Below are 22,359 nucleotides of genomic sequence, written 5' to 3'. Positions count from 1 at the left end.
TGGTAGAAACTGTAAATGCAAATCTGTGTAATACCTGTGTAACACTTGTGTAAGATTCACAACTGCTAGAATTAGACCAGGATAGGTTAAGAAAAGGAAAACTAGAATTGTGTGTTAATCTTATTGGTCAGTTAACAAATATAATCCACACTTCTGTAAGAAAAAAATTATAGAGGAAACTAAAATTAGAAGAAACTGTTTTCTGCCTGCTGTTTGCTGTTGCTGCTTGGCTTTATCATGTAACCCCTTGAACTCTGCCTTCAAGAAAGTTATGAGACTATGAAATAAAGAACTTAGCAGAACAGCAGCCTCCTCTGCTCTTTCACCCTGGTCCGAGAAGGAAGGGGAGCCCATCAAAAGCTCAACAGGCAGGGCCACCATCCACTTGACCAGGCTACTTCAGGCCCTGTCCAGCCTGGCCTTGGACACTTCCAGGCATGGGGCAGCCACAGCTGCTCTGGGCATCCTGTCCCAAGGCCTGGTGGGACTGGTCTTTAAGGTTCCTCCTGACCCAAACCAGCCTGGAGTTCTGTGATTCTACATTTCAGCCATAAAAGTCCCTCAAGCTCCCAGGCATGCTCTCTCCACTGAGAACAGAGCAAGTTTTTAAACAGTGATGAACAACTTTTTAGGTACTACAGCTCACAGCAAGCTCCCACCACACCAAGGCTACAGAGAGCACAATGGAAAGAGCTCTGAAAATATCCAGCAGTGACCAAAGTGCAGCAGTCTGGAATCTGTGCAGCAACAGAGCCAGAAAGGAGAGCAAGGGTGGTTTAAGGAACCGGAGCTGAGTTTCTGAGGTGCTGGAAGCTTTACCTTCTGCAGGAAGAGGACGATCCTGACGAGCATCTTGGCGTGCAGCTCCTCCAGGGTGAACAGAGTGCGCGGCGTGCGGATGAAGAGCTTGGTCTTGCCGTAGGCCACGTCGTGCTGGAAGCCGTGGCACTCGATGAGCTTCCTCACAGCGTCCTTGTCTGAGGGGAGGTCGTGGTTGGGCCAAGTGAATTCAGAGATCATCTTGTACCTGGAATTAAAAGGTACAATTTACAAATGTGAACTTGCCACCAAGGTGCTCGAGAAGGTCAAACTTCAACTGGTTTTGGAAAAAATGATCAACTAAACTGTAATAAAACTGAGTACAGATGGAAGAGTCTCAAGGCATCCTGTGTAGGAATCATGATCCTCAAAAGACAAGAAAAATGACTAAAGGAGAGGCATGATTTTGTGAGATGCTGAAAAATAATATTGGGAGGGGCTGAATTCATCAGCACTGAACTGATGCAAGGGGACAAACTCAGCATTGGCCTCCTGCAGATTTGTCTGTTCCATTATTCACACCTTCAGTATCCAATTTTAATTTTTATTTGTTTGGTTGGGTTTTGTTTGGTTTGGGGTTTGTTTGTAAAGAAGGAAAGCTTTGGTTTTTTCACATTCTGCATAAGGAGCCATCTGCAACCAACTGCTTTGTCAGAAAACCTGGATTTAAAAATTCTGCAAGTAATTTTTTCTCATGCATTTCTACCAGACTCTGTCACTTGCCCCAGCAGCAGAGCTTTGACTGCCCCAATCTGTGCAAACACTGCCTGTAACTGTGGGCCAGCCATTCCTCCCATCCTCACTCCCCAAACTCATTTTCCCACTAAAGAGAGATGCAGACTGGAACGAAGACATCTACAAATCAAACCTGAAGTACCGGCATCAGCCCGAGCTCTGTAAGATTTACCAGCCCAGGAAATGCTGATTAGGGGAACAGGCATTTGCAAAAAGCAACAATGAATTTTCTGCATAAGATTTATGGACATAATAAGAGCTGTAATAGACACTTTCCCTGGAATGGAACCCGCAGCCGTGTCCTAAATAAAACAAGCACTCAGCGAGCTCAGCCACCTCGCCCTTCACAGCCCCCAGCCAAGGCAGGCATCAATCTCAATGCTTCAGACACTCTCAGTTCTCAGTTACACTTAAACGGCCTCACAATCACCCTTTTCCTGGGAGTGGCGGCACCGCAGGAGGCTCGGAACAGCCTCGAAGAGCCGGAATGGAAACACATCCCAGCGCTGCGTTCATTCATCAAATCAGCCTTTGGAATACGCTGTGGAAGTGGGAGAAAGTGGAGGTGCACACTGTGCCTGAGCAGGGAACACCATCCCCGGGGGTTACAGGGATCTCACTGATAAATAAACAGGATTATAAACCCCCCTTCAGGCTCCCAGGAGAAGATTTAGCACGTGCTGGCAGAAGCATTCCTGCTCTCTCACACACACGGACACGGGACACCAATGCTGCACGCTGGATTCTCTTCCCTGATCTCATCAGGAAAATGTTCCTGCAATAATTCATTCACTGGGAAAAATCTCTCACCTTGAGACACTTACGTTAGCAAAAAGAAAAATAAAAGAGCAAAGCAGTGGTAATGCAACCCCCTGAGCTGGGAACAAGGCTGGGAAACAGGCGGTGGACAAGGCTATGGATCATGTGGGATCCAGCCTATGGATCATGTGGGACCCAGGCTATGGATCAGGCTGGGACCCAGGCTGTGGATCATGTGGGATCCAGGCTATGGATCATGTGGGACCCAGGCTGTGGATCAGGCTGGGACCCAGGCTATGGATCAGGCTGGGATCCAGGCTGTGGATCATGTGGGACCCAGGCTGTGGATCAGGCTGGGACCCAGGCTATGGATCATGTGGGATCCAGCCTATGGATCATGTGGGACCCAGGCTATGGATCATGTGGGATCCAGCCTATGGATCATGTGGGACCCAGGCTATGGATCAGGCTGGGACCCAGCCTATGGATCATGTGGGATCCAGCCTATGGATCATGTGGGACCCAGCCTATGGATCAGGCTGGGACCCAGGCTTTGAGCCAGGCCTGCCCCACCAAGGAGCTCAGGAGAGAAGGGATGCCATAGAACTGAAAACCTGCCCCACATGTCAAACCCTCCTCCTCCTTTCCACAGCAACCCGAGCTGTGGCATTAGAGACACCCCCTGCCCATGGCCCCCCTTCCTCCCAGCCACAGCAGGTGGAATATCCCAGCTCTCCAGCTGTTCCCGTTGTTCCCACAGCACGTGTCACACAATGCCACCAACTCCTTCCCCGCAGCACAGGGCACGGCCTGGATGCCACAGCCACTCACAATCCTGGCCTGGCACTAATTATAGCCAGGCAGAGTCTGGAATAAATCTGCTCCCTGACACTACAGCCCTGCCCCTCTCCTGCTTGCAGATCCCCACAGCTTCCAAAGTCACTCAGACATGGAACACCCTCTTCCTGCCACCTTTTGTTTCTCCTTCCCCTCTGTACCTCCCTATGGAAACACCCAACATGCATGAGGCTGCTCCTGGACATTTCCCAGTCCAGCTCTCCTAAGAACCAAGATTTCTGCAAGCCACTAAATGGTGAAGCTTTAAGGAACAATATGGGCTGTGCAGCTGCAGCTGGGCCTCGCTGGCCCCTCCCAGCCTGCTGTTCACAGCTCTCAGGGTTGATTCCATGCTATGTTTGACATGGCCTGGGATAGGCATATGGATGCCTCCGTGTGGAAAGGGTTGGATTACACTCACAAACCCCTTCCTGAAACGAAATCAGTTTGTTTTTTTTTTGTTTTTTTTTTTTTTTTTTTTTTTTTTATGGTAATTTATATATTAAACCAAGAGAATGCACCCCATCTGTGTTAGTGCCACGTGTGCCACCCAACTGGCTGATGCTGTGACCACGGGAAAGGACAACTTCTCCTTGTCCAATACAACATATTTCAAATTGGAAAGGGCAGCCTGGCTTGCACAGAGCTCAAAGGAAGGTTTTCTTTATCCAAGGAAAGCTTGGAAAGGACATTTATAATGGCCTTAACTGTGCTTCATTTCGTTCCCCACTGAGAGAGGAGATACCAACTACCTTACAGGATTTAGGGCTAAATATCAACAAACTCTTCTCCTACAGAAAGAGAAGTTATTTTTTTGAGATTATATACACGTATAGATAAAACCCAGACACACGTGCTCATATATAACTTTATATACGTGTTACCTCTTATCTCTCTATATCCTGATCTCGATCTCCTGGCCCCTAAGAAGAATTAGCAAAACAAACCCCAGGGATCTGTTCTGGGCTGAGAACACCTGAAAGCCTCAGGGGCCTGTCAGGGAGTTAAATATCTGTTTGTGGACCTGAACTCCATGGTATCTTTGCAAATGGAAGCAAACAGATGATCAATTTACATCCCAAAATTGCCTCTTGTGAGTTACTCAAGATCTGTCTTAAAACTGCCCCACACACAGGGCAGGAGTCCAGAGCTGAGGGGCCTGGAGTCCCCTCCACATTCCCAGTCTCCCAGTAAACCTGGGAAATACAAAGAAACAGAAACCCTGTGTGATCCCTGCTCAAAATCAGCTCAGAAATGTGCAGCTTGTACCACAGATCACATCCCCCAGCCCCTAAGAGGGAATGGCTCACCCAAAGACAAGGAACCAGGAATTATTGAAAAAAACCTGAAAACAATATCCAGGCCAGAGGAATATTTTTCTCCTTTTTTGAATTTAGAGAAGCCATTGCAGACCAGGCGTGGAGCAACACCACACACACAGTGTCTGATCCCTCACTCTGGATGTCAAATCCCACTCCAGGGCTAGGCAGGGCTCCTGTTCCAGCTGCCCAAAAAGCTGAAGCAGTTGCCATGCACTGATTTGGCTTCCTGGCTGCAAACACTGCTGGGCTGGAGCTCACGGGAGCTCATCAAACATTCATTAAAAACCAAGCAGCTGTTTATATTAATAGCGATTACACAAATCTTAAGAGTAAATTGTAATGAATTCCACATGTGAGGTGAAAGAACACTCTATCTACTGCAGAATGGTTCAGGAATGATCCCCAGCGCTGCAGACTGGATTTAGGAAGCCAGAGCCTTTCATTCCACCTTGGGTATTATGATACATCCAGGCAAATCTCCACTGTGAACAGCAAAAGATCTTTCACCAGCACTTAGTTTCTAACTCATGACATCCCACCTGCTTGGATAGTTTAATTTTTTTCTACTCTCACAGCCCTTTTCTCACCTGATTCAATAACAGAACAAAATCTCCATTCACTGTTCCATCAGAGCAGGTTGAACTCGCAGGGCCCACATCAATTTAGCGAAGACTTAAGACAAATTTCAATCTAAAACATGTCATTTGTCACAAGTCTGGCAGGAATTAAGCAGACAAGAAGTATCAAGAACACATTTAACGGGGTCATGATACCACCCCCAGTTTTAAAGTCCAGGGGTTTTTCCCACATAATGTCACCATGCACCATCACGTGCTCCCCCAGACACACCACGTCCGTGTGTCTCTCTCGCTGCAACAATCAGACAATTCAGACAGAAAACACCAGTTAATTAGCTCAGGTTTTAGGGTGATACTCAGGGGAAGCACCTCATTACACATTCCTGCTGCAGAGTAACACAACCAGTGCGTTTCAGCAGATAAGGACCTGAGCCTGAGCAGCACAAGCACCTCAGCAGAGGTGAACCAGAGCATCCATGGTCGTGTGGGATCTGCTTCAGCTTAACCAGGAGCTGATTTAAACCGAGCCCAGCCCGAGGCACTGCGCAGCCTCTCACCTGTGCAGGAACTTCTCGTAGGTCTGGCGGTAGGCGAAGCCGGCCCGGCGCACCCGCACGTTCTCCAGCAGCCCCAGGTACTCGACCTGGTGCCGGCACCGCTCCTCATCAAAGAGCTGCGGGGACTTCTTGTCATTGGGCTTGATGCAGCGCACGTAGTAGGGCTCCTGGGGGACAGATCACAGCAGTGTCACCTGGGCAGAACACTCTGTGCAGACACAGCCCTTCCTGCACAAGCTGTGAGCCCAGCCCACGAGGCCTGGCTGCTCAGCAGGAATCAGAAGGTTAAAATGGAAGGGACAATAACAGTGTTTAAGAAAAGCCTGGATGTGGCACGCAGTGCCATGGTCTGGGTGACAAGGTGGTATTAGGTCATAGGTTGGACTCAATGAGCCTCAAAGGTCTTTTCCAGCCTGGCTGATTCTGTGATTCTGACACTCCCCTCCTTCGCACCCTGCCATGACCCCTCACAGGACCCACGTGTTCCCCACTGGAGCTCCACTGGCCTGTGCTGTGCACCCACCCAGCACCACATCCCCCTCCTCCTCTGCTTTGAGGATAATAACACCAGTCCTCAGAATGGATATCAAACCCGTGGAATTCATGGAATTCACTGCCATGTTGGATAGAGCTTTCCCAGCATCACCTCCAAAAGCAGCCTGGTCACCACTTTTATCTGTGCTGAGCCAAGTCAGACACCCCCAATTCCAACACGGTTGAACGATGGAAAAGATGGAGCCCCAAACCCAGCTGCCTCCAGCCACCCCCTCCTCAGAACAAGCACAGGCCACCAGGACATGAGCTCCTCTTCCTGCACCACCCGGGACTTGCAGGGGGCAGGGAAGGCGCAGTGGGGACAGGTGCCTTTACTCCACCCTGCAGAGGTCCTGCCCTGTGCTGCCAGGGCCGACCCCAGATGTCCAGGTGAGTCCCACGGGGTCACACTCCTTTCCCTGCCAGCCCTCCTGCACCCTGAGATAAACCCCACCCAGGTCTGTTGGAGTATTTTGATGTTTACTTTTATTTTTATGAGATTAAAGGCAGTTTTTGTTTAGGCCAATATGATCTGTAACCACACCAGCCTTTGAGGGGGGGTTACAAAGCCTTTAACCTTATGTACTTCCATCCCACTGGCTTTTGGAGTGATTTCTTCCTCTTCCTGGTTGGCCTTTGCTATCCCACTTTTAACTTTGCTGGTGTGTGGAAAAGCAATTAATAATCATAGAACCACAAAATGTTCTGAGTTAGACCCCCAAGGATCATCCAGTCCAACTCCTGCACAGACACCCCAGCAATCCCACCCTGGGCATCCCTGGGAACGGTCCAAACACTCCCAGGTGTTCCTGGCAGCCTCGGGGCTGTGCCCATTCCCTGGGGAGCCTGGGCAGTGCCCAGCACCCTCTGGGGGAAGAACCTTTCCCTGATCTCCAGCCTGACCCCCCTGGCACAGCTTCATAGAAAGCCCACTGTAGCTTTTCAAATTCTATTCTTCTAATATAAAGAGATAAAACTTTTTAAGTAGCCCTTGCAAAAGGAGCAGCACATCCTGCAGGCTGGCAGAGCCCACCCAGCCTCAGCCTCAGAGAGAACTCCAAGAGGATCCCAGTGAGCTCAGAAGGTCCCAGTATGACCAGAGACCTTCAGAGGACGTCACAGATACACACAAACTGCAGCATTCCAAAGGCAGTTCACGGCCATCTGACATGGGGATAAGGGGAATACACAGCCTGGGTGACATCGTTAAGGTGACAAAATGTCACCTTTGATAACCACAGCTGATAACCAGGAATGGCCTTTCAGCAACCTGGACCAGATGAAGCCAATGCCTGTGAAACCACCTCTAATGCTGCCCTGAGGAACCTGAGGGATCCCAAAAGGGAAAGCCCAGGAATTCTCCAGAGGAGCCTGTTCTGTTCCAGCACTCCTGGATGGCCTCAAAAACCCACAATGGTAACAAAGGGGAGGAATGATCTGGGGAAAAAAAAAGGATTAATTTAGTGAGAACAAATGCAAAGTTCCACGTTTAGCAAGCAGAAAGAGTTGGTCAATGAAGAATGAAAAACTGATTTGACCGTGGTGCTAAAGAGATCCAGGTGTTCCAGCTGACCTGAGGCAAATCCATGTTTTTGTAGGAAAGGGTACAGGAACAGGAAAACTGCAAGACAAAAAACCCAACACATTTCTAGTTTTCTGAGCATCTCATAGAGCCAGGGCACTGCAGTTCAAGTGGGAATGTGAGTCAGTGCAGGAAAGAAGAAGAAAGATCAAAAATCCAGCAAACGTGACTCAGAGGAGTTGAGGTTTTAGCCCAGAAGGACCAAGGAGGCACAGAACCCCCCTGGTGGGAGATTTTGTGTATTTAAAGGATAGATACGAGGAAATGCAAATGTTCAAAGAAGTTGAACATAGGACAAAGAAGTCATGGCTTTAACCTCAGTATAAAAATTCAAATTAAGCTTCAGGAAAAGGAGGAGTGAGAACAGAATGCCTGTGGGAAGGAGGGAACATCCACCAGTGGGGAGAAGAGCCTGCAAAGGGAAGATACAGGCAGAGGTGTCCTCAAACAGGAGGTGAATTAGGTGCACTCCTAAGGTCCCCCTCAGCCATATTTTCTATGATTTGTCCATGATTCAGCCTTATTTCTATGATTTGAGGTCACTTACCTAATCTCAGGATAATTTTAAAGGCCCCAAATTGCCATTTCCCTTCAGTAATACTGAGGGAACAGGATCATCTGTGGCTGTCCTGGCTAGCCCTGGCACAACCTGCAGCTTTGCAGCACCATGGAGCAGCCCATGGATCCTCCACTCCCTGATGAGTGTGAGCCACAAATGGGCCAAGAGAGGGAGGCCTTGGAAAGCAGAGCCTCCTATCCTGAAAGCTGAGACAAGCCTCTGGATCTTCCAGGGAGAGTGTTGGGCTGGAAGGTTTCCCTGCTTTCCTAAGGATGGGATCAGCAGCACCAGGCTGTGATTTCTCCAGGAAATGTCCCTGCGGTGGGAATAGACAGCAAAAGCTGAGCCAAGCACCCACAAGGAGCTGGCAGCATCCTGGCACTGCCCACCCTCCCGGCAGCAGCCCAGGAGCAGGGATGGGTGTGAGGAGTGCAGGAGAAGCAGAGGATGTGTGGGCAACATCCGTTCCTGCAGCATCTCCCTTCTCCCAGCCACTCCAGCGCTCCCCAAGTACGTCAGGAACTGCTCATTCCCAGCCTTGTCTGGCTCCTCTTCCTGCACACAGGGCACTGGGAGCACTGGGAACACGGGGAATCTGTGCCCAGCTCCCAGCACACCGGCAGAGCTCTCCTCATCCGGCTCTTCCTCAGAGCAGGGGGCTCAGACAAGGAAGGAGCACCAAGGACACGGCTTCCCCAGGGCCAGGTTGGATGGGCTTGGAGCAACCTGGGAGAGTGCAAGGTGTCCCTGCCCATGGCAGGGGGGGGATGAGATGGTCACAACAGCTTCCCAGGGAACAGTCAGGGCCCAAGGAGCTCCAGGAGTGTTTGGACAACGCTCTCAGGGATGCACAGGGTGGGACTCTTGGGGTGTCTGTGCAGGGCCAGGAGTTGGATCAACGATCTTTGAGGGTCCCTTCCAACTCAGGATACTCCATGATTCTGAGATGAACTTTGAGGTCCCTTCCAACCCAAACCACTCCATGATGATTCCATGATGTGACACCAGGCAGCTGAGCGACAGCTCCGTTCTGTGCAAGGTCTTCTCCAAGGTCACCACCACCGAGCACTTTCCTCTGCCATGGCAGTTCAGAGACTCACAGAATTATTAAGGCTGGAAAAAGCCTTTAAGATCATCAAATTCAACTGCTGACCCAGCACCACCATCAGTTCACCACAAAACCATGTCCTCAAGTCCCACATCTACAGATTTCTGAACACTTCCAGGGATGAGGACTCCACCACTGCCCTGGGCAGCTGTGCCAGGGCTGGACAACCCTTTCAGTAAAAAAAAGGTTTCCCGATAGCCAATCTAAACCTCTCCTGGCATGATTTGAGGCTGTTTCCTCTTCTCCTGTCACTTGTTACCTGGGAGCAGAGCCCCACCTGGCTGCACCCTCCTGTCAGGGAGTTGGAGAGATCAGTCTTTTCAACTCAACCCATCCCAGTGACACTTGTTCCCCTTTCCTTAAGGAGAAGAAGGTGACACATAATAAGCTGGGACAATTTTAAGAGATTTAAGATATTTCTATATTCACTTTTTTGGCTTTCTCCTGGAAATTCTCTCTGCATGGAAGGTGAGAAGGTTTCCAAAGCTTTTCATTCCCTCAAGAGTCTCCTGGCAGCTCTCAGAATTTGCTGTGGGCATGGCTGCCCTGATCTGCTGAAACCTGGCTCCCATGTGACTGGGAATGAGCTGCTTAGGGAAATGCAGGATACACAGAGAACTCTGAATTACACCTGGACTGGATGCTGGGAAAGAGCCCAAAGCTGTGAAGGTGAATGGGCAGCATTTTTCCCCTTCCCCTCCTGCTGATTTTCACCCTGGGCCATTTCCCACCCACACCATGAGGGACAAACCTCACTCAGTGTCAGGAGCAGGGTCACCAACACCAGATGGTGCTGGGCCAGGCCAGATCTGCCCTGTGCTGCATCTGATGGCAGGATGAATATAAATCATCTAAATCCCTTGATGGGGTTGATATCACAAATATTCCACATTCAATCCACAGAACTGCAACACCTTGGGAACACAGAATCCAAATGAAAGGAACATGGAACGGTTTGGGTTGGAAGGGATTGTGAAGATCACCCAGTGCCACCCCCTGCCATGGGCAGGGACACCTCCCACTGTCCCAGGCTGCTCCAAGTCCCATCCAGCCTGGCCTGGGACAGTGCCAGGGATCCAAAAGCAGCCCCAGCTTCTCTGGACATGCCATTAGGAGCATGAATTCCAGGAAGTGCCACTCGTTCACTGCTGACACGACAGCAGCCAGTTCTCAGCTGTTCCTCACCACTGCCACAGAAGCCCCCAGCACAGGCTGGGCTGTCAGGCACAGCTCTGCCACTCAAAAATGCAAAACCCCTCGAATACGTGACTTCAGGTCCAGCACAAAGGGCTGTGACTGTGCCTGCATTTGATATTAAAAGGCTGAAATCCTTTGGAAAGCAGGAATGGGAAGTGCCTGCACAGACAGGAGATCATCTATCAGTGCAATTACAGTGTAATTAAAGCCTCTCAGAAACGACAGCTCCTGGAGTAAATTCTAAAGTAGATTATTCCATGCTTCCAATCCCCCCAGCCCCAGCTCTTCAGGGGGATAATTATGCAGCTCCCATTCTTGCTGTCAGAGAAGTGCAATTTGTAAAGGGAAGAACTGAAATGCAGAGACACAAAGGCCCCAGCTTTGAAAGCTCTTTAGATGTTTAATTGCAGCTGATTTTATTTTTTTCTATCACGCTGAGTGATTTTTAGATTTTTAAGTGTTAAAAAGAAACCAAACCAGTTTTAAGCCATTGCACCCTAAATGAACTCCTTCTTGAGGGGTTTCTTTTCTGCACTTTACAGCTCCTTACATGAGAGAAGCCATGGGACACAGGACTGACAAATTCATGCTGGGTGTGTCCAACCAGTCACAGTGGTGACATTATAACTTACCAGAGGTGAAACCTGTCAGCCTGGATAGGAGAGGGGAGAGATGGAAGGAAGAGGCAGACAAAAGGAGTTACAGAGGAGGAGGAAAAGAAGAAAAGAAACAAGGGAGAGATGCATGTCCAGAGAGTTCCCAGAGAAGCTCACCAGTTGCAGCTGGGGCAGCCACAGGGCTTCCTGTGCAAGGATTTACAAAACAGACACCCAAAATAATCCATCACAGAGAGCAGAGCCTGGGCAGTAAAATGTGCTTGAGAAATGGCACATGGCAACCGGAAAAGGCAGTTTTTGTTTTGAGTGGTTTGGTTTTGGAAAAAACAGCACTTTTTTCTATCTATGAGAAGTTTTTGCCCAGAAGATTCTGGAAATCTGGAGGATTCAGCAGCATTGAGAACCAGTGCTGGGAAGCATAATTTAAACTCAGCTTGCTCCAAAACCAGATTTCTGGAGTCACAGAATTGTTCAGGCTGGAAAAGCCCTCTGAGATCACCGAATCCAGCTGACCCCCAGCACTGCCCAGGCCACCACTGACCCCTGTCCCCAAGTGCCACGTCCACATGGCTTTGAAACCCCTCCAGGGATGGGGACTCGACCCCTGCCCTGGCCAGCTGTGCCAATGCCTGACTACTCCTTCTGTGAAGAAAATTTCCCCAATATCCAGCCTAAACTTCCCCTGGCCCAGCCTGAGGCCGTTCCCTCTCCTCCTGTCCCTGTTCCCTGGCAGCAGAGCCCGACCCCCCCGGCTGCCCCCTCCTGTCAGGGACTTGTGCAGAGCCACAAGGTCCCCCCTGAGCCTTCTTTGCTCCAGGCTGAGCCCCTTTTCAGCTCCCTCAGCTGCTCCTGGGGCTCCAGCCCCATCCAGCTCCGATCCCTTCCCATATCCAGCCCTTTCAGGTCCTTCTTGTTATGGTGGCCCCAAAACTGCCCCCAGAATTGGAGGTGTGGCATTTCCAGCCACATTTCCAGTGTCTCCATATGGACTTGTGTTTGCAGAAGCTGAAATTAAAACCAGATTTGAGAACAGCCCCTGCACTGTTAACAACACCAGTACCGTGCCACTGACCCTATGGAAGCCCCTGAGACATCCCAGTAACCACAACACCTGCCCCTTCTCTCAGAGACTGCAGAGCTCTGCTTCACCACCAGATTCCAGGTTTAAACCAGAATAGCAACAAAAGAGAATTTTAAAGGTTGTTATTTTAGATAGCAGAAAAGTTAAACAACCACTTATGCTGCAGCTACTGCAGTCACAGACTTTGATATTCTGGTGGTGCTGGGCTGATGGTTGAACTTGATGATCTTAATTAAATGTCTTTTCCAACCTTAACAATTCTAAAATTCCAAGATTGTTATTCCTGCCCATCAAATTGGCACTTTTGGAGACTATTCCCCCAAAGGACAGGTTTAGAGATACTCTTGCTACAGCCAAAAAACCCTGCAGCTTTCCGGGGAGGCCAAACATGAGTATAAATAAAGAGGAGCTCCTGGACTGCCATCCTGTTTGAGCACTACAGAAAGTGGGCACATAAATAGGGTTTAAAGGAGTTTTCAGAGCAGCACGGAGGCAGAACAGCCCAGGTGAGACAAGGAGCACTGACTGCACTGGGCACACTCAGGTAATGTCCATAAACCATCAGCTCCATCTGCACAAAACTCAGACCTATCTTCAACTTGGCTTTTTGAGAAACAGCTGAGAATAATATGAACTGGTGTTAGCTGTCACTAAGGAACCTTATTCCTCTGACATCCCTAGACCTCAGCAACTTGTGCAACCCAGTGTTCAGAGCTGCTTCCATCAGCTGTGACCACAGGCTTCCCAAAAAGTCCTGCAGGGTCCAAGCCACAGTCAAGACACACAGAGAGTGTCATTGTTGATTCCCCACCAGTGCAACTTCGGTCCCAAATTCAGCATGGGAAAAATGAGTAACACAGCCCCAGGGAAGGAGGAGAGCACCTGGAACTGCAGTGATGGTGTCCCCAAAGCAGAGTGGCTTCACCAGCAGCAGTTCCAGCCCCAGCAGAAGGAAGAGCCAAGTATCCAAACTGGCAGTGACTTGAGGCAGAGCATCCAGTCCTTTGTGCATGACCAACATCTCACTGGCATGGCCTGAATGCCCAATTATTGACTTGCTAATGACATGTGCATATCATTAACTGTCCCGAAAGTCACCTCACAGAGATGTTCAGGGCAGAGCAGCCAGCCAGAAGCTCTCCACACTCTGATTTACTGTTTGAAGTACACAAAGGTTGTGTTCAGGAGCCTTGTCTAAGGAACTTCCCCAACATTTAGACCCTTTAAATTGACACAAGCATGGCTGCAGGATGGGTCTCAAAAACACAACTCCCTGACAGGAGGGGGCAGCCGGGGGGGTCAGGCTCTGCTCCCAGGGAACAGAGACAGGACAAGAGGAAACAGCCTCAAGCTGTGCCAGGAGAGGCTCAGGTTGGATATTGGGAAAGTTTCTTCATGGAAAGGGTGCTCAAGCCCTGGAGGGGCTGCCCAGGGCTGGGGTGGAGTCCCCATCCCTGGAAGTGTTCAGAAAAGGTGTGGATGTGGCACTGAGGACAGGGGTCAGTGGTGGCCTTGGCAGTGCTGAGGGTCAGTTGGACTCAATCTCAGAGGGCTTTTCCAGCCTGAACAGTTCTGTGACTCCATGAAATCTGGTTTTGGAGCATGCTGAGTTTAAATTATGCTTATCAGCACTGGTATCTCAATACTAATGAAATCTTCTTTCTCCATTGCTATTCAACAGAAAATCAGGAAAACCCCAACAGCTTCAATACAAGCTTCTCAGTGAACGTTTAGGACAGGTAAAAAATGGGAAAGGACTACACTGAGACACACACAGGAAGCTCCTCAAGTGAATTTGACTTGGAAACAGTTCCTGGTTATGCCTACTCCTGGAAAAGGCTGGTATTTGTGATGGAGATACTGATGATAAATGGACTGAAGGAAATTAATTCCACCCAAGCCAGGCAGCCTTCAGTGAGCAATGCTGGTACCCACTGATTCAAGATGGATAAGGTGGGATTTAAACCCTCCATGCCCTGCTGGGAGCTGCAGGGATTGTTCAAACCACCACAGTGCACAGCATATTCTGGACTATTCTATTTTTACAACTTCCAGGTGGCCTGGAATAACTTTTCCAATTAACAAGGAAAGGAAGTTTTTCCACGGATGCCTGCTGAACCTGCCCTCCCAGCTCCCTGCTGTGCCCTGGTCACAGCCCTCCCCACAACACCCCCACAGTGATTCTGGCTGTCCTGAACCCCCTCCTGGGCTGCCTCAGGCTCCCCACGCTGGGCTGGGCATGAGTGACCACGGCCACTCTGTAGGACCAGACCTGCAACAACAGCCAGCAACACCAAGGAGAAACTTTTCCTTCCACAACTGCTCCTCTCACAACACAAAGAAACTCCCTGGGCTCCTGGCACCTCCTGGCACCTGTACCAGATTCAGCTCAGGGCCAGCCAGCAGATTATTTGGAAGATAGACAGTTCAGATCAATTTTGACTCTTTGGGAAGCAGACTGAAGTGCGTCCCCATCCCCACCAGAGTCACAGCCACCTTCCCAGCTCCAACAGCTCATGATTTGCCATCCAGGAAAGCTCCTCTCTGGCTACATAGGCACTCTCTCAGTTTTGACTAATGGTGCCTATTTCAGCAAGGCCTGGCCTTGGGCTGGGCTCATGGGGACATCTTCTCAGGAGCCCTGAGGCAAAACATCCTGGGGGAGCCACGGGGCTTCATTCCCCACTGGGGAGACTCAGCTGGCACCTCCAGGCAGCTTTGGTGGGTCCCAGACCCTCCTGCAGAGCTCAGATCAAACCCACTCCAGCACAGGGACGGAAAATACAGAAACATGGAATCACAGAATATCCTCAGTTGGGAGGACCCCCAGAGATCATCCAGTCCAACCCCCGGCCCTGCCCAGGACACCCCAACAACCCCACCCTGGGCATCCCTGGCAGCGCTGTCCCAGCGCTCCTGCAGCTCTGGCAGCCTCGGGGCCGGGACCATTCCCTGGGGAGCCTGGGCAGTGCCCAGCACGCTCTGGGTATGACCCCATAAATCAGGTGTGATTTCATATTCTAACTCTGGAAACAAGAAGAGAGGGCAGCTCTCTCTCTTGCTGTGCACAGGCAGCACTGGGTGGCCGTGCTCTGACCTGTTTCCTTTGGTCCCACAGCTCCTGAGAAGACACGTGGAACACTTAGCTCTTTATTGCTTAATTATTCTGAATGTGAACACACAGCAGCACCCTGGGCTCTCTGTTCATCTCTTGTGGGCTGTACTCCAGTGCCAGGAATCCAGCAAGGCCACCCAGCTCCAGTAACACCCCAATATTCCTCAGGGATCTCTGCTCACACAGGATCTGAGCACTTGCTCGGCTGCGCTGCTCCAACAGCCCCTTCCCAGAGCATTCCCTTCCCCCCCTTCCTTCACACAACGTGGTTCTTGCCCAGGCAATGCCTTCTACCATAAAACTGAAATATTTGGTGAAATAAAAGCTTTCCCTCCTCACCCTCTGGCATGGCAAAGAGGAGGAAAGAAGGAACTCACACAGGTCTGCCTGTATTGTATGGAAGCCCATTGGCCTGGGAAGCCAGAGAGAACCTCTCCACCATGAACAGCATCCTCTGGGCCCTCTGCCCAAAGAGCTCATATTGATTTCATATAATAATCATTACCTAAGACAGACTGGCTTTCCTACAAGTGAAAGACACACTGGTCATGGAGGAACCAAAAGTCCACCTTCTTCATGGGGGATGGAGCCAATCCTCCCAGACATGGCTCCTCTCTGCCTGTGATCAGCTCAGCTCCCATCACATGGCAGCGATGGGAAGGTAGGAATCCCTCCAGGGAGAAGCCACACTCTTCTCATCAGAAGTCAGAGTCAATTTTGAAACAGGAATCTTTACCTTCAGTGCCAGGTTGTCCACCAGTGCAATCATGGAGTTCTTGAACAGAGTAGCCGCTGTCAGAGGTCTCTTGGTGACCTCAGTGATGCTCAGTTTCCCTTCAGGCCACATCATCTTCAACACAGGGTTGGAGCTACGAGAGAGTCTAATTGCAGTCTCCCAGCACTCCCACTCCACTGCCAATCCAACAGCTGCTTTCCACCCAGACCCACTGCTGCTTCCAGCTCACAGCACATCACCCACACCAGGGTGACATTCCTGGCACAACATTTCGTGCTCTTAAGAGCAAGTTCAAGCTTACAACTGAGTATCTGGAAGAACAACCAGCACATTCTCCCTTCAGATCAAGATGTGCAGGAATAGGACAGTGAAACCCCACAGAGTGATCCATCAAAGGCACGGGCTGCCTCACTGACACAACAGAAAGAATTTAATCAACACAGAGAAGAGTGAGACCACACCATCCTCCCTTGGAACCTGGCACCTGTGTTCAAGCTGCATTTCTGCACCTCTCTTGATATAGAAAGTAATTTATACACTTTAGCCTGTATTTTTGAAGGGTTCAGCATGAGGTAAACTGGCCCTGATGGATGGCAAGAGTTCAGGAACAGACAAAAACTGAGCACATTTACAGCAGTCCAATGGCCAATCTGTCACAGGCTTTAATGTGCTGGAAGTGGTGTTGGGGAACAGGATTTTCCAGAGACTTCACACAAAAAACAGGCTAAATTTAATAAAATCACACAGCAAATATTTTGCAAGGTTCCTGGTCAATGGGAAGTGTTGAAAACAGGAACAGTGGGACTGCTTGGGGGAGCACAGCCAGGCAGCCCAAAGGACTGCAGACCAATTTAACACCCGCCCAGGTAAACAGTGCCCAGCACTGCAGGGCGTCTGCACCCACTGTCCTCTGAGCAGAGCCTCTGAAAGCTGCAGATTACAGAACCAGGACATGTTTAATGCCAGGTGAAGAAAAACAGCTCTGTGGACACTTCCACCCACATTCTGATGGGATTTCAAATCTCAAGGCAATTTTTGCTTGCCCAGCACATGACCTCATGGTTTGCATTTTTCACGTCACTGCACACATGAAAGAATTCAAATCTATTTGCCCATTTCCCCCTATATTTTCATCCAAACCAGGATGTTTTAGCTGAGGCCAAGGATATCTGTTGTTGACCAAAGCTCCCCAGTATCTTCAGCACTGATTACAGACAGAGCAGTGATGGTAAATCTGCAACTGGTTAATGACAAATCAGGCAGTACAAGCAAGTGCTGCACTATCTTGACTGCACAATCAGTTGGTTTGGAACAAACACTTTAAATTCAGTTCAATTAAAGGCTGCATCAGGACAGAGACAACATGTACAGAATAAGGACTTTAACCTGAAAAATCAAACTAACAGCCTCTGGGTCACGGGAGATGTACAAAGATCAAATCCCAAAGTGTTTATTCACACACACTGAAGAGAGAATCACTGAAAACCTGAGTCTCTGATAGCATCACTCCACAAAAAAGGATTCTGACAAATCAGATTAAAATTCACCTCATTAATATTCTTACCTGTTGTACATGAGGCGTTTGAAGTCTTGAAATAAAGTGTCCTTGTTTTTGTCAATAAATCCAGTGACTGAGTAACTAAAAAACACAGGAAAACCAGAGTTAATTACAAAGTAGCAAACTCCATCTGTGAGCTGCTGCTAACTGTGGAATCAGCATCCCTGCACTCCTACAGACACAGCAGATGCTCATCAGGAGGCCAGCCCTGCTCCCAGCCTATCACTAATTGCTGCAGGAGCAGAGTGTGAGACTTGGATCCTTGGGCCCAGCTCCCACCTCCAGCACAGGAACAACAACCTGGCTTCAGAGAGCCCCTGGAGCTGGGCCGGGGATGGCTGAGACACCTCACAGCACTTGGGCAGGGGTAGATGGCCCAAATTCGGGAGTTACACTCAGGATTCTGTCTCCAAACTGAGCGTGTGCTTGTGTTAAATCCTAGAGAAACTCAGGTTTGGTTTTCAGTCTGTGCAGTCTGCCCCTCTCGTGGTGGAGAGAGGCTGAATTCCAGAGCAGCCTCTGACCAGTGACTGGGGAGCTCTCCTGGAAATCAACACACACACATTTTAGATTCCTTCCTTCCTCTATTCCCACAGCAACACCACTCCAGGAGGTCACTGTTTCAGGGTCTTATCCCTTCTCCAAGTCTCAAGGTAGGCAGTGCTCTGTCCTCATGGAAAAGGTCCAAAATCTCCCCATTCAGTGACTCCCACGCAGATGTTTCCTGAGCTGCAGATCCCACCCTGGGAAGCTGCATCCAACCTGCAGGTTCTGGGATCAACCTACAACCTGCAAATCCCTGTACAAAGCCATCCTCAAATTACAGAATCATGGAATAGGACCTTTTAAAAGTCATCCAATTCCACCCCCTGCCATGGGCAGGGACACCTTCCACTATCCCAAGTTGCTCCAAGCCCCATCCAACCTGGCCTGGGACACTTCCAGGGATCCAGGGGCAGCCACAGCTTCTCTGGGAATCCTGTGCCAGGGCCTCCCCACCCTCAAGTCTTAGGGCTCCACGTAAGATCTGAGCTTGAACTATCTGTGATTCCTTCCACATTTCAGTTTTCTTTTTCACCATTTGTCAGCCACTGGCAGTTCAGAAGGTTTAACCACTAAGACAGCACCTTGTATTTTCTCCTCCAAATCCCCCTGAAATCAGGGATATCTGTCAGGAATTGCTCAGCAAAGGCTCCACAAGACAACCTGCCTGTGCTACATGGGCTCCAGTCTGGTAACACTGGTTGTCCTTGGAACTAAAATTAAAATCAATCTCAAGGTAAAAGAAATTATGAATTATTCCCTCAGTAACTCCCTTTCTTCTGACATGGGAAGTTACACAAATCCTAAACCATTAAGTGACTCCAGTGATATTCCACACGACAGCTTTCCCAGCAAATGGTTCCTACCATGTGCATCCTTCACTTCCACTCACTCTCCCTTCCCACTGCTGTCACCTCCTGCACTGCTCCTGCAGGTTCCAGGCAAGCACCTCCCAACCCTCCTGCCCCAATCCCTCCTGCAGGTTATCCCTTCCCTGTGCTTCCAGCCTGCTCCAGCTGATTGGAGAATTTAAAGCCAGAGTTATATAATCACACCAAACAGATGTCTAAACCAGATTTTATTAGCTCAGTGTAGCTTTCTCGCATAAACACTGCTGCCTTTTTTCCCTCTTTTTTCCCCTGGAGCACTGCTCTCCCCTCACTCCCACCCCTCCCTCTCCTTTTGTTTCACTCCAAGTACAAATTCCCACTCTGTAGAGCAAGGCACCAGCAGAAGATTTAATTGATAAGCAAGCGCTGCACTCTGTGACTGTGTGTGACAGCTATTCTGGCTTGCACCAGAAGCAGCAGTAAATCAGAATATTGTACCACTTCAGAGCTGCTGGGAAGACAAAAATAGAAGGTGCAACTTTATTTCTGAAGGCAACTCACATCACATCCCCGGCGTAGTGCTTGATCCGGAAGTCTCTGTCGAACTCCAGCGTTTTGTCCGTGGCACAAAGCTGAAATAAATCCACATACATCAAAATACTACCCTTGGGTTGATATTAAAACACCATCCCTGGATTTACAAGCTCCATGGAAGAACAACCTGCCTTCAAAATAGCACTAGGAACTGCAGGAATTCCACTTTCTATGTGCATGTGCAGATGTGAAACCCAGTGCTGGATAATGTTTTCATGGATGCACTGTAAGAATATGTGCTTGTACAAATGAAGCTGCAAGAGCCTATAATTTTATCAGGAAATTGATATTATCTCAGAAACACCATTATGCAAAAAGAACACTTGTGCCTGTAGAGAAACACTGCACCCACGAGTTAATTTACGACTTTTTTAAAATCTTCCTTTATATTTTTTCCCATTGCAGTGTAGCTCCTCAGCAGAGAAATGGGCCAACTGCTGTGACAATTGTTCTGCCCCAGATCCCACTGGGTCATCTGACACCCCTCAAACAGGGACCCCCCTGCAGATCCATGCTCCAGCCCTCTGCTTCTGGCTCAAATTCCCATCCCATCCCATCCCATCCCATCCCATCCCATCCCATCCCATCCCATCCCATCCCATCCCATCCCATCCCATCCCATCCCATCCCATCCCATCCCTTCTGTACAACAGAAGATGTCCAGTGCCCACATGGCAGCTGTTCAGCAGCAGTGGCTGTAACACACTCATCCCTCCAGGAATAGCAGGAGCCAAAAAATCCATCAGTGCTGGCTTAATTAAAAAGGCAGAATGAGATAAGAATGAGGATTTTGTTATAGGCATAAGGAGCAGGAGATGAATTAAGTCTTTGCAGGCAGCATTTAACGACACCGAGGGCTATGAGCAGATATCTGCTATCCACAAAAAGTCTTGGAGAAATAAAAGAGGAAATTAGCATGGTTGAAATGCAGGGCAGGAGGGATGATTGGCACAGGGAGATACACTCCAAAAATTCACCTGTGTCCGAGAGCACAGGATAGACTGTGAAAAATGAAAAAAATAGAATATACTTTACACAAAATTAATCACAAGGAGAAGCCCAAGGAGTGTGAGTACCAAGGTCCCCAGGAGGTCCCAGAGGTGTGGGAAGTCCAGCACGGCGGGAGGAGGGAGCACCGGGAGCTGCAGAGCTGATGGATGACCGAGGTGCAGCAGAACACAGAGGAAGTGAAGGAACGAGGCAATACCAGGAAAACAAAGTCATTTTTCTTGCTGCAGTGTGTTCCCAGCACGGGGCTGGGGAGTGCCTTTGTCAGCCACCCAAACACACAGCTCAAACCAACGAGTCAATAAAAGAGGCAAATACCAAATGGAAAAAGAAATGTGTCTGTGCTACCAGACAGGGCACAGCTGGCAGCACAAGCTCCTCCTAAAGCTCATCCAGCTCTGGAGAGGCTGGAAGGAGCCATAACACAGCAATCAGGGGTTTTGTTGTTTGCTGGTTTGTTTTTTCTTAAGGCGTGATTCTCTCCAAACTTTGTGTCTGCTGGACAAAGCAGCTGAAATCAATGAAAAAAAGAGCAGCAAGTCCATTGATAAAGTGGATCATCTGCTTGGGTTTCTGGGAGCCCTTGCACGAGGCTCCTCACTGACAGCTCACAGCGTTTGAAGGCTAGTAAAGACAGGAGAAAGGTGTTGGAAAGATGGGAATCCTGTGGGAGCCAGCACTGAGGCTGTGCTTTCACAGCATCTGAAATGAGCCATAACCTGAGGGCAATGGGAAGGTCGTGGGGCTGGGTGGTGGCACTTCATCACTGAGGGCTGCCTGGGAGAAACTGCGGGAGACACCCAGAGTTAAATGAGGGCAAAGCAGAGCAAATGAAACGCCCCAGCAGGGCAGGGATTCCCACTGAGAAAGGGCAAAGTTCACAGGAACTGATGGGCCCCAAACTGTCCCTTTACCTACCCTCCTTCATCTCAAAAAGAACACGGAGAACTGGGAGAGGCTTGAAGGGCAAAACCATCCCCTGCTGACTGCCTGCCCTGGGAGGATGGGCCAACGAACTCAGCCTCTCTGGGTTAGGAAAGAAATGCCCAGAGATGATGGCAAAAAACGTGGAGATGACTGTGTTTTGCCATTTAAAAACTAGGAGGTGAGAGATGTAATCTAAAATGGAAAAGGGAGGAGGGAGGGAAACAAGGAGGAAGGAGCTCTTCACATGGGTATCTAAGCTGTGGAATTCTTTGTATATTTAAAAAACCAAGAAGACCACACAAAAAACCCTACTAAGGACACCAGGAGGTTCCTGGGCTGCAGGTCCCTGAAGATGGGAGCAGGTCAAGTTATCACTTCACATTTGTCCGATATTGGGCTCTCATGTGGGCATTCACCACTGTCCAGTGTCTTGGGAGACACAACATCAGGTGGATTGGAATGGACCTTCTGATACTCCTCCCTTCAGAACCAGTTTGATGAGATTGATACTCTCCACAATTTGAAGACTGAGGCATTCATGGACTGTCTGTCACTGCACTTGATCCTTCCAAAGTATAATATCAACAGAAAAGAAATGGAATTTGGAGAGGTTGAGGATACGAACAGTGATGTTGGGAAGGGCCACCAGAACGTGTGGCACATCTGCACATCCAGATTAGTATTAGACAAATCTGAGGAGGACACCCCACGCTCCAAGAGCACAACATTCTGCCACAAATTCTGCTGGTGGAAGTGTTAACCA

At 49.4% G+C, this 22,359-nt stretch overlaps 1 protein-coding gene across 3 annotated transcripts in view; it reads right to left on the bottom strand.

The window, feature by feature from the left end:
• Positions 1-22,359, bottom strand: part of MYO1D (myosin ID) — a 156,522-nt gene that overhangs the window by 86,885 nt on the left and 47,278 nt on the right. For all 3 annotated transcript variants that reach the window (XR_011146736.1, XM_068996795.1, XM_068996797.1), the window contains exons 12-16: positions 19,629-19,699; positions 17,701-17,775; positions 16,137-16,269; positions 5,608-5,774; positions 820-1,027 (exon numbers count right to left, since the gene is read on the bottom strand). Coding sequence is in view for 2 of the 3 variants with exons in the window: in XM_068996795.1 (XP_068852896.1) it covers positions 820-1,027; positions 5,608-5,774; positions 16,137-16,269; positions 17,701-17,775; positions 19,629-19,699 (654 nt within the window). In the remaining variant the exon portion in view is untranslated. The remainder of the gene's footprint in view (positions 1-819; positions 1,028-5,607; positions 5,775-16,136; positions 16,270-17,700; positions 17,776-19,628; positions 19,700-22,359) is intronic.

This window comes from Aphelocoma coerulescens, chromosome 27 (assembly GCF_041296385.1).
Source record: "Aphelocoma coerulescens isolate FSJ_1873_10779 chromosome 27, UR_Acoe_1.0, whole genome shotgun sequence".
Classification (NCBI taxonomy): domain Eukaryota; kingdom Metazoa; phylum Chordata; class Aves; order Passeriformes; family Corvidae; genus Aphelocoma; species Aphelocoma coerulescens.
This window is presented reverse-complemented; position numbering and strand designations above follow the sequence as displayed.